The sequence below is a fragment of the Stylophora pistillata genome, chromosome 12, assembly GCF_964205215.1.
Source record: "Stylophora pistillata chromosome 12, jaStyPist1.2, whole genome shotgun sequence".
Lineage (NCBI taxonomy): Eukaryota > Metazoa > Cnidaria > Anthozoa > Scleractinia > Pocilloporidae > Stylophora > Stylophora pistillata.
In genome coordinates, this window is record NC_142530.1 from 20,761,421 (window position 1) to 20,774,248 (window position 12,828).

The following is a 12,828-nucleotide window of genomic DNA, read 5'->3' on the forward strand; positions in this document are numbered from 1 at the left end:
TGCGCACGAGAATCGCGCGCACAAACAGTATCTTCAGTGTGGGCAAAATCCAAGGTCAGCTTTACCAACACAAACACGACCACCAATGAAACTAATTATTCTCAACCACAACAAGCGATTAAAATGTCTAACACTGTAATAAGGAAGTCCGCGAACTGAGCCAAGTTCAAGTACACACTAAAAATAAAAGATCAAAACTATAAAACTACCAAAACAACAAGTAGGCGCAAAAGGCAACGCTTAACAAAACAAAAACCATAACTGAAAAAGTCTCAAAATAACAACTTTCAATTTACCTCACAACAATAGCATAAACTATTTCTTCAGGGTTTATATTGTAACATAATACACCTTTTGCAAATATGGCGATAGCTCCAAAGCGAGGCTTCTCGGCAGCAACGCCGTTGCTAAGGGCTTGCTGTGTCTGTTTTCAAGTACTTCGCCAGCTAATACCTGGTTGGATTATGCTTTTATTAGGCCTACATCCTGTGTTCTTTTATCAGAGATAAGTAATTGGAAGACACTACCATCAAAGTAAAATAATTCTAGACTTTTAACGGAAGTTACAGTTGAACGTTCGATTGTCTTCTCAGGATTGCTGAGTATTCAGAACTGTTTTGTTTACAGAATGCATTTCATAACATTTCGGCTTTTATACCTGATAAGTGGGTTCTTCCATGTTTAGAATTTGATCCCAATACCATTACGAGTGATCTTCTGAGTGGTATAACATGCCTGATAACTGTTGCGTGCCGCTATGCTGTAAGAGCGAATATCAAGTAGAGCCGGACGGAGGAAAGATCACTTATCACAGCCTTCCAACGACAGATACAAGGAGACTTAAGGTGTGTCTTTTAATCCCTGTTGTTTTGATAAACTTACCATTACATTAATCATCTGTTTGGTTTCTCTGTTGTTGTTCATACGTCCTATTTTCGTTTTAGACTTGGTTATTAAAATTCGACGGGATGTGTCCCCAACATTTAAGATCACAGAGCGAACTAAGATCTAATCATTACATTTTAAGCCAACTGATTTTCGTAAAAGCTTACCAGGTCACCGATATTTAATGGATGGTGCTGTTTAAAATTTATTCAACGTAAACTTGAATGAAATCTTAAATCAGTCTTCGCTTACTTTCACTGTTAATCCTTTGAGGCTCACATTTTTGCTGCGGAGAAGTTCTTTAGTTCATTTACATGCATATTCTCCACTGGTCTCACCATGCTTTACGTTGAAAAGATGCTAAAACAGAAAACATACTGTAAAAGTTGGTTCGGCATAAATGAAAAGACAATCGAACGTTCATAACAAAGCATAATTCAAGACGTACCTTCCAAACTGTAACTTCCGTTAAAAGTCTAGAATTATTTTACTTTGATGGTACTGTCTTCCAATTACTCATCTCAGTTAATAGAACACAGGATGTAGGCCTAGGCCTAAAGGAAGCATAATCCAACCTGGTATTAGCTGGTACGAAGTACTCGAAAACAGGCGCAGCCCGCCCTTGGCAACGGCGTTGCTACCGAGGAGCCTCGCTTTGGAGCTATCGTCGCCATATTTGCAAACGGTGTATTAGTTAAAAGATTACTATCAGCAAAGGTATTTGTATACATTTTTTCAAATTATAATACTCAAGTCCAAACATGATGGAAGTATTTACATTTTGTTACATCATTCATACTCATTAAAGACAAGGTTCCATTGAGGCATGTACCCAGACAACTCGTATTGTGTGAATATATGAAAAATCCAGAGCTCCGGGCTTCTTTTAAAATGAACTCATCAGTGATGTTTTTGTGACAGCCATTTTGCTGTTTCTGTATAAATATAAAAAGGCAATGGTCAGATGTAAGAAATGAACGGATATAGGGATATTTTTATTTTCTCCCATGGCAACAACACTGATATTAGCTATCAAACATGCATTGACCTCGCGCAAAAATGAATTTCTTAAGATTAGACTTAATCTACAGGAAAATTTATCATTCATAGTCAATAGCGGAGACATTAGATTTAGGACGGTACATTACAGAAAAGAAATTTTCTTTTTTAAATGGACCATTCGGGCCCAACAATATTGCTTCTACAGTTACTAAAATGTCTGGGTAATTAAAAATTAAAATTTGCGAAACCAAATGATTACAATAGATACGCGAAACAGGGCAGTGGACAGACTCGTAAAGAAGAGAATGAACGAACGTATTACAACATTAAGTCAGTCACTTAAGCTTATAAAAAAGCTTCCCTTTATGTCAGAGTAACTGTTACGAAAAATTGTATTGCGTGACTAGCATGACCTTCAAGGAGCTTCGCGAGAGTTCATTGTTCGTTTATTTTGGTATCTTGTGTAAGCGTTCCTTGAGCAGTATATTTTGTAATCTTTTTATACTTAGACTATTTAGAAAGTTCAAAAATTTGTTGTGTAGGTATATGGGTAGGCGGGTCCAAGCGAAGTTTTTAACAAGTTTTCACAAGCGAAGGTAGTTTGACGTTAGACGTGATTAGTCAACTGTGACGGAAGCAGCGTTTATATTGAAGTTGGCGGAGGCCGTAGGAGTTAATCAAGTTAAGTGCAGTCGGCGGAGGCCGTGTAAGTTTATCAAATTACGCGCTATTGTAGAGTTTTACTTCGTGGAAACTACTTTCATTATCGGAATAAATCTTCTTGTTGCTGTTCTGACAACCCTGAGTTCAGTCTGGTCTGCAAACTACCCATCCTCTGAAAGATTACCCGCGTAACAGTTAGTTTACTCGATAATTGCTCACTTCAAATATGATGCTAGTCGGAGTGTTGACCTTCAGCGCATATTTAACTTGGTTGGCCGTTATGAATTCAATGCACTTTCCAGTTTTTCCGGCTGTTTTATCGATGTTAACGATGATAAACCCTATGAAAAAGAATGAAATTAAATGAAATATAGACTTCACGATGAAGAATCCTTCCATCAAAAGAAAAAGCCGTCTCTGATACGTTAGATATGAATCTATTTTTCTGGCATTGTAAGAAATATCTTATTCACTGACTTGATCAACTTCCTGAATGTTACTCATTGTTTGCACTGACACTGGCTCAGTCTATTCATTGCGTAAAGTGCCCAAAAGGAACAAAGTTTAACAAGCCTTAAGTATATTTAGCTCTCGTCGTGTTGCCCAGTATAAGTAAAATTAAACCAGCCTTTACTCACTCGTTGTTGGGTCTGTCGTCATTTTCCCATTAACTCTAACTTCACATGTCTTGGCGCCGGAAGCACAATTCTGAATCTTTATTAGACATCCAGAAGTTGTAAGAGCTTTGCACATGACTGAGTGGATGTTCCTTTTTTTACGTCGGTTTGATTCACTGAACTCCACATGAACCAAAAAGCACGCAACGGCAATCTAAGTGTTCGGTAAAAAACAAGACATACATGCAAGCTTGGGCCACAGACCTTTCCCATTCCCCTTCAGTATATGAGAACGAGGTGTGGACTACAGAAACGTAGATATGAGATTGGCCCTAAAAGCTCAAACAATTTTAAAACAATGATAGAATAAGAGTAGCAACGTTTTTACAACATGCTGCGTTAAAAAAATTCCGATTTGTAGTACAAATGACGGCGGGGTAGTTGAGATGGGCGTATTTAAGTCTTTTGCTTTCCATCAATCAAGATCAGTTAACTTAAACCAGACCAATTGAAGAGTTTTTTATCTGACTTGTACTAAGTAGAATAAGTATACCAAATAACTAAGAGGTGAGCAAGTAGAACATGAATGGACATTGATAAAAGACGGAGAAATTCATCAGTGTGGCATCAAAAGCAAGCAAGCAAGAAAGAGCTGAACGGCTCTAAAGCATTGCCTCTAAAACGGGAAGGAGACTACAGCTAATAAAACAAATGACTACTTATTCAAATAAAGCAATAATTGTATAGAGTCAAGAAAATTGAAGAAAATTAGAAATATTTTATTGGGAGCAAGCTCAACTGAAGGTATTTCCTGAACTGATCATAATACGTTTTGAGCTACTTACAAGCAAGATTTTCCGGCAATCCATTTGGGCGAAGGTATGTTCACTAGCCTGTTCGATCTCTGTCAGGGTTGTCTGTATAATAACTTTAGTCAAGCATCTTCCTTATATGCGATGTAGAAGTGGCTCTGTGGTTTTCCTAGGACTACGCCCACTACAGAAGCCCAGCATGTGCTGGCCATAGGATCCACTAAAAGAAAGAAATGAATTGAAGTTAACTGAACAAAAGATACGCTTTTACTTAGTTTGTGAGTAAAATATATTTATGATGTATGAGCACAAAAATGAACGAGTGACTCGCTGCCGCTTTACCCACGCTGTGCAGAAAGAAAGAAATGCTAGGAGGCATCTCCGTAAGGACAGAGGGATAAGAATAACGATTTGACAATTATTATGTAGGACAAAGAGGAAGTTTTGGAAAGGTTTGGGTACATCCGGGATTTTAAACGTTTCAGACAGTTTGTTAAAATTAACGTCTCAAGTGCAACTGAGCTTCAAGGAGTAAAAATCGCGCTTGTCTTTATTCAGTGGTGATGAGCAGTCTTTCCAGTGATCGAATGCCTTTCAATTCTGGGGGAAAGCTTAGCTGATGTGGAAAAAGCTACTGAGAAATAAAAAACGCCCAGATTTGATCATTATCAAGTTATAAATTCCCTTTCCTTTTCTACGAAATTGAGGTCAAGTCGCAATTCTGTCTTTTCCGTCATTTTTTTTTTTCAGTGAGACTAAAATGGATAAGACTATTTTTCTCGCCTTTGTGCTCAATCCCAGAAATGGTGTTCGAACAAAACTGAGCTGAGTTCCATAGGAAACATTAGATGTGCCGGCATGTTAGCACGGTGAACATCATTAGAGAGGGCGCGTGTGCCGTGTCTTACCGTGTTGACGACGGGCGTACATCCTTGTGGGTGGGATTTTCAACTTACCATCATTCCCACGCCTTTTTATTAGCTTTCATTGAGTCATAAGTAATTTCAATAATTGGTGTCTTCTTTAATCTAAGGCTTGCAAGTTTTATTATACATGCATCTCTTAACTGCTGGGTTCAAGTCCCATATGTATTTACAGTCTCAATTCAGTTTCTCTCCTCCTCCTGAAATTAAGTAACTTTGATTTTTTGTCCCATGGCTTCACGGTTTTCAGTAAAAGCTTGCTCGTCTGTCAGTTTCTATTTTTTTTTTTATATACTCGTTTAGTCGAGGGGGATCGAGACACAAATCTTTTATTTCATGCCAGCGACATCCCGCATCCTACATGAGCATCAGATGAACTAAGGACAATTGCAAAGTGCTGTGGTGTTTGAGTTAAAATGTTTGTAAGGTGAAGAAACACAATAATGGAAAGAAAAAGGCAAGATGGGCCGTGGAGATGATAAAACATGATAAACATCAAACGAGTTACAAATGAAATAGTTGCAAAACTTAGGTTTCCAAGGACATGAATAACATGTAAATGAAAATGGCGCAAGGGAATCCATGGTGTCGATTTATTTTTAAAGAAGCAGATGTTGCCAGACCACAATCAAGTATAATTCCTATTATTGAGGTTACTACCCGAACATACAAATATTTGCCTTTCATAAAACATCCTTTTTCTAAGATGGCACTCTCTAAACAACTTTCTCCGTTGTGAGTGAAATCTGAAGGAGCGATTTGATTTGTGCGGTCAAAGCTAAGTATTAGCTTAGTGCAAGTTGCCATTTGGAGTTTTTAAGCTGTGGGGGTATTATATATAAAATAGCTTTACAAAAGCGCGCGCTCTGATTAGCTAATATGCACGATCCACTTGCCCGTGGGTTGCATGCTGACGTAAGTTTGTTTCGCTTTTTTTTTTTTCAACACGAAAAGAAAATTGTTTGAAAGTCTTAATGTGGTAGAAGAGATGGTAAGCGTACAGCGTACAAACATCGAGCCATGGAATGCACGTTGGAGGTTCGCTAAGCACTCAAGAAGGTAAAGTAGCTCTTGGTAATTGTTTCGTGTGACTCGTACACTTCTTTCGTATTTAGCAACCTTCCGCGTACATCCATAACACGCTGTAGCTACTTCCAAACTTGTCAGTTAAAGCAATTATCTTTACCTCGTTCATTTACGTTTTGTAACATCCTATATAGAGTATACAAAACACGAATAACTGGTGGGAAAATTGTTCTTTAAAACGTGGCTCATTTTTGCTTTACTGCACCTTTGAATAAATCTGTCCGAAGTTAGTCATTCAGATCCAAGTGTTGGATTCTTAGTGGCGGCACGTATGGAAATTACTGTAATTGTTTGAGAAGGAAGTCTTGAGGAATCTTAAGTGGATAATGACGCTCACTAAACAGAAGTCACCTTCAAAGTCGAATTTTGTCTCTTATAAGACAATTTGGTTTTCTTGACTGATTTGTTGGTGTTACATATAATTGGTCAGCGTAGAGAGTCTTCAAAATTGACTTTTCGAGCATCAGCTCTTCCTCAGAGCTCCTAATCGTCACGGAATACCCCCACACCCCTCTCCTCAAATGCAGCCCGCGGTGTCTCAGAAACTTACATCTTTATTTCTCGTATGTGTGCAGGATCCTTCGCAGTAAAGCACTATTTAAGCAATAGTGAAAATCAGACCTGAAAAAAAAAAAATTCAGGCCTGTACGGGATTCGAACCACTGACCTCTGCGATACTAGTGCAGCGCTCTACCAATTGAGCTAACAAGCCAATTGGGAGCAGGCCATCAAATTAATTCGACATAAACCCGTAGATGATAAATCAATCTTTATTTCTCTCATAACTTTGTTTATGAGAATGGAAATAGATTCAGTGTAACAGTAACAAACTTTGCATATTGCACTAACATAGCAGCTTATCAATAAACTGATAATCAAAGTCGGCTTAAGCGAAGAATTAACGCCTACACATGTCTTTCTCTGACAGAGACAAATTCTTTTGATTGTAAGGTTATCTAACGGATCTTTTTCTTGTTTTGCGTGCTGGTTGATTCTATACACTTTGGGAACTTTGATGTTTCCTTCCGGACCCCACTTGTGGTAAAATTGTGCTAATGGTTGTAGGATGAACCGCCAACGATTGCTAAAAAGCGTAAAGAATCTCAAACCAGACTGTAAGTCGGTTTTTTTTTTTTTTTTTTTATCTCCGTTTCCTTTTAACCGTGCGGGAGAGGCAAGAGCTAAGCGGGGAGTCTTGCATCAGCATTGACCTCAAGTAAGAGAATATCGCTTGGGTCACGCTAGTCCAGCTTTCCTAGAAAGAGGAATATGGACGTGAACGAACGTAACTATTAACGTAAGCTAAAAACTAACCCGTGTCCATGAATGGGTTGTTACCTCTTTAATAAAAGACTCCAAAAACATATGATTGACAAATTTGGAAATTAGTAAGTAAGTAAGTAAGTAAAGTCTTTATTTAGAGAGGGTAGCACGAAATAGCATCTACATGCTAATAAACTAGTGGCCCTCATTACAAGATGAAAATAATAAAAAATCAAGGCTTACAAAATTCTGAAAATTAAAGCAAACAGACTTTATACATAGATAGATAGATAGCTTTATTAAAAATCACATGGCGGCATAATAAGGCTGAATTGCATGATTATCTACAATACAGTACTGGCTAAAATTATCAATTGTGTTTACAGAGCATAGTATTTACAAGAATAATACAAGAATGATACACAGACCTATTGTCTATACATGGTTGGTAAATATGTCTGGGAGAAACGCTTGGTGCGCATTATTGGGTTAACAAACTGACGTTGATTTCTAAGATCATAAGTAATATGGTTCTTAGCTGGCAAAAAATGATGAAGCTTGTGCTCGGCATTGGACACTATTGGTTTAAAAACTAACCGAGCACCTCTACTCCAAATATAGGCACTAGCTAATTTGAGCAAAGATTATCGCGTAAGCATATCATGATCCAAACTAAAACGATGATTTTAGCTACAAGATTATAATTTCTGGAACTGTAATCATAAATTATTGACAATAACTTCCCACAACTGGAATTTAGCTTGTAAAAGGCCATGTAAAGAACATTTAAGTTAATTTGAAGGTCATAGCTTGTGGCGCGCGTGCTTGTAGAATATTTATTTCGTGGCAGTTAAATTCAAGAGTTTTAATCATCTGGTTTTCTATTTGCCACGTCTTTTTCTTTAAATTATTCGTCTATTCATTTCTTTTCCTTGGTCTATTATTATTATCAAAAGACAAATAATTTAAAGAAAAAGACGTGATGAATAGGAAACTGAGCAGGGTAACGATTGATCAAACTCAAACTCTTTTTTTACGCCCACTCCCATTGTCAGTTTTGTTCGGGCTCACTGGCCGACTTGCCATGTGTCTGATGTCTCTGTTTTTCTGGAACGGTCGAATAGTTAAGAGCCAATTTAAAGGTTTTTTTTTGTCTCTTCTTGTGCTTTTATTCTACACAAGAATCAGATAAGAGTGAATGTGGTCTTCGTTTTATACACTGAGAGGCTCCATGATACAATGCTTTTTATCCACGAATTGATCTCTTAACACTTCCTTAACTTCGAAATCATCATAAATTGGATATATCAACAAAGTTGAAATGGTAAATTGGCCACCGTAACGATTACGAAAGCTGACGTTTCGAGCGTTAGCCCTTCGTCGGAGTGAATGGCAAAGGGCTAACGCTCGAAACGTTAGCTTTTGTAATCGTTACAGTGGCCAATTTACCATTTCAACTTTGTTGATATATCCAAATTATTTCGTTACCCCCACCGACGCAGCCCCAAACAGTTTCTTTAGAAACTATCAGCCTCTATTCGAAATCATCAGCCTTGTTTGTCAATGCATGACGGGTCACAGTTTGGTCCTAAAAATGAAGTAGTTGTGTGTTCTTTGTCTTTATTTCTATTCTCACTTTCTTGTTACTTGGCTTCTTCTTCTTCTTCTTCTTCTTCTTCTTCTACATAGAGTTCAATTGACTTTGCTCTACAATGATAAGATTTGATTATGATGTACTCTTAATAGAAGTAAAAACTTCCTGTTGTTTGCTCTGAACTCCCAAAAATTCAAACTCTCACCAACCCCCAAATTCCCTGCATGTTTCAGTCACAAGGAGTTGAACATATCTATCATATCCGCGGGGAAGCATTTGATCAAACCAAACGTATCCAGTTTCTTACTGGCGTGGTGAGGGATTCACTGTACTTTCTCGCACCTCATCGACGTCTGAGGAATAGTTTGTTTTCATCTTCCTTCAAAATTATTCTTCCAGAAAACAATGATAGACCTCTCAGGGAGGGCGGATTTATTCTTTCATGTGGACCTCCCAAGGGATGAGAGCACAATCCTTAGTAGATTCTCAGACGGATGCCCCTTCCATTCAGAGTTGTTCATTTCCTTTTTTTTGTTTTTTTCGGTGAATGAAGTTAAGGAAATCAGAAAAATTAAATAAATGAGGATTGGAAAATGATAAGGAAAGACATACTTTAAAAGATCAGGATATCCTTTCGCAACAAAAAACTGTATCAAATTCTAATGAAGTTGTTTCTGTATCCGAATTGTCATGCGGAAGAGGCGATAAATTTTTCAGAAGTTAGTTGTTTGCTTTTTTTAAGATAATTTTGATATAAAAGGGGCGGCAATGGGCTGAGGTACACGAACTTGCAAAGACGCTTGATCAGAATTGACTGAAATCGAAAGAAAAGAAAACCTGAGATCATGGAATTGAAAAACATTTATCTAGTAAGTATATAGTTGTTGTCAATGTTTGCTTTTTCCAGCGAAAATATAATTTTAGGTCGGCGTATTTTCACATATCAAACATATTTGATTAATTTTGATAGGTTTTCTAGTTTGAATTTTCAATTAGAACCGATTCTTTGGAATGCACCACAATTTTTAATTTTTTGGCGAATTTGACTAATTCTCAGTGGTTTAAGTCAGTCATGCATCTTTACACGGGAACGATAGGTACACTACATGCACATTCGGCATTAGTTCAAGTTTAGTGTATTGAAATTATTTTGATGGTGGTAAAGTTCTTATAAAATTGCAATCCTATCTTGAACGTCTATTTTCAAAATCTGTAATTCCTGAAAAGCTGAACGAATGTTGTTAACAAATTTAGAGAACCTGTCCGTAGTAAATTAGACCTCCTACATACTTTTCCTTTCTTTATAATAAAACAAAACAAATTACAAGAAAAATAAAAATAGATAAAAAGACACGATAACAAACAAACAAAAAACATGCATAAAAGGAAAACTAATGAAAGAAAAAGGTTTCTCTTTTTAAGTTTATGATACAAGTGTTGTAATTTGCTCTTGAATTAGATTGTCGTTGCGTGCCTGATAGTTCACGTGGAACTTAGGGAATCGACTGAAAGAAAAAATAGAACCATTCATTCACCTATATGCCCAAATAAAGCCTGTCTGATGAAGATTCAGAGTTGTCCAACTGGCGCGAGGACATGTAAAGCTAGAGTTAATGGCAGACTGACTACAGAACCAGAAACGAGTGGGTAAACTTCAGGATGAACATTTTATTTCATTTGTAACAAATATCAAAAATGAATTCTTTACACTCATCGGTGTTTTAATTTGTAAGTAGAAGAAAAAATAGGAAACCAAGAAATTACATCGCATGCATCCCTTCCTTCGCCTTGAATTAGACTAGGATGTGGTTTGTGAACGCGATTGGTATGACTATGCGGGGACACAAGCGTACGAATGATAATTGCTTTCTTGAAAAAGTGAGTTAACGACAAAAAAAAGATGGCGATAAATGCTGATTGTTATAGTTCTTCATAAAATTCTTATGACGATGTACAAAGTTGTTTATTGGTGATGTATGACGGTTTTATTGGCCTGTTGGTGGATGCTCACTTTGAACTTGAAGTAGTGAAATGATATAAAGGGTTAAAAAGAGCCAAAAGAAAGAGGAAGGAAAAGAAAACCAATAGGTGATTTGAGACAATATCGTCACTAGAACGCCAAGAGACTACTTGTACGATAGCTTACAGAGAAAATTTTTTTGTGTTATAGGATTCACCATTGTAAAGGTCTATAAACCAAACCAAAAATCAGGGAAGTGCATTGAGTTTACCTCAGCCAGCCGAGTTAAATATGCGCTAAAGGTCAACGCTACCAACAACATCATTTTTGAGGTGAGGAGATCGCAAAACCTAACCAGAAATGATAAACATTGTAGTGGAGGTGTATAATCTTTTATGCCTTTGCTTAGCAACAAAAATTAAACAACTTCAATTCATATCCTTATGGACTTAATGAAACAGCAGGTTACCTGTAATAGCTTGTTCCCCAGAGAAAGGACCTGAACTTCCTTTACATTCTGTACCATTTTACTTTACTTTAAAATAATATTTCACCCATTATCTTACGTTGTTATTTCATTCACAGGAGCAGCAGAATGGTTGCAATAACAAAACTGCTGATGACTTCATTTTTACAGCTGCTCGTGATCCGAAAACCGGAATGTTTACCTATACGCACAATTCGAGGTGTCTAGGCACAAACATAAACGGTACCTTGTCCTTAATGACTAATATTGGAAGGAAATGTAGCTACCGCCACTTTAAGTGGCCTTAAGTTTCCAAATTAAAAGTAAAGAAAAAATAGTTTTCGCAAATATTTTTCTGATTTAAAACAGTAGCGCAAAATAAGTTTACCAGCCTTGGTGGCAGACGTTTTGTAACGCTTTTAAAAAATTCGATATCAGAAATCGAACACGATTCATGACAGTTTTATTGCTGTTTCGCTTTATTTAATTTTTTGTTTATTTTTTTTTTTGTTTTATTCAGTTATCTATTTATTCATTATTGATGTTATTTTTTTAAAAGGGTGTGTAAGGTGGTGTGTATCTCTGGTCTCTCTCAAGGATACCTGTTTACATGACCACGTATAACACAACCATAAGCTACTAGTAATGAATTTATTCATATGCATTTTATTTAACATTTGCATGTCAAAGGCTCGAAAAGATGTGATCAGTTTCCGGCGATCAATTGATTGTAATCTGCTTCAATCTACAATGATGTCAGCCTATAGCGGTAACAGAATTTTTGATAATTCAATAATATTATAGGTAAATGGAGTTTACTTGCAATAAATATGTGTGCAATCAAATCGCGTTCCTATTGCAATGAGATGGGTGAAACGGGGGTGAAATGTGAGAGGCAGGAGATGAGACGGTTCCCAGAAAAACAAAAGAAAGAAAAGTCTAGAAAATTAACTCAATGCTTTGACGAGTTGAGCGTTAACGGTACTCATAAAACTGAGTGTTGCGCTGCAAAGAACCCAGTGACGTCAACAACTGAATCCCTTAATGGTTTAGTCTAAGGAGCCAAATGTATATCCCATGAGGAGTAGGGCGTCAATAGGAAAGGAGGGGAAATGTGTTATCTACAATATTATGAAGTTTAAAGTTGGGAGTTACAAGGCACGTGACACCCGCTGCCATTCTGACAGGACTTTCGTTAGGTTTCAATGAATCGAGAATAATTAAGTTACAATAATGGGTACCTTAATGTGTGTGCTTGAGTTTGCATCTCAAATGTACTTCCTGGGACAAGAAACATTATTCAAAATCATTGATTTTTTTAGATTTAGCGCGTTTTTTTTTTCTTAAATGAAGAAATAGTTATTCTGATTTTATAATCATAGAACTCGAGGAGGATAATCATAGTCATGTTGAGCTTTTCTTCGATGCTGCTTAACATTGTTTCGCTGCGTTATCAACATGTGATTTTACAACGCCTTTTAATTTCTTCGTCAGTTTGGAGGCTTTCTGTTTCGCATTGTTTCTATCAGTTTGTTCGCCGTGCGTTTTGTTATTTTT

The 12,828-nt window shown here is 36.9% G+C and overlaps 1 protein-coding gene across 2 annotated transcripts; it reads left to right on the plus strand.

Moving 5' to 3' along the window:
• Positions 1-431: 431 nt before the first annotated feature.
• LOC148719196 (uncharacterized) lies at positions 432-12,104 on the plus strand. 2 transcript variants are annotated; one of them, XR_015993794.1, is made up of 4 exons: positions 432-845; positions 1,418-1,602; positions 11,016-11,137; positions 11,391-12,104. XR_015993794.1 is itself a non-coding variant. In XM_088740529.1 (4 exons), the coding sequence occupies exons 1-4, from the start codon at positions 9,691-9,693 to the stop codon at positions 11,577-11,579; spliced, it is 519 nt and encodes a 172-aa protein (XP_088596655.1). In that variant the 5' UTR covers positions 8,806-9,690; the 3' UTR covers positions 11,580-12,104. The 2 variants fall into 2 exon arrangements, 1 of the variants encoding a protein (XP_088596655.1); XM_088740529.1 differs by lacking the exons at positions 432-845; positions 1,418-1,602 and adding exons at positions 8,806-9,714; positions 10,305-10,488.
• The last annotated feature ends 724 nt before the right edge of the window (positions 12,105-12,828 follow it).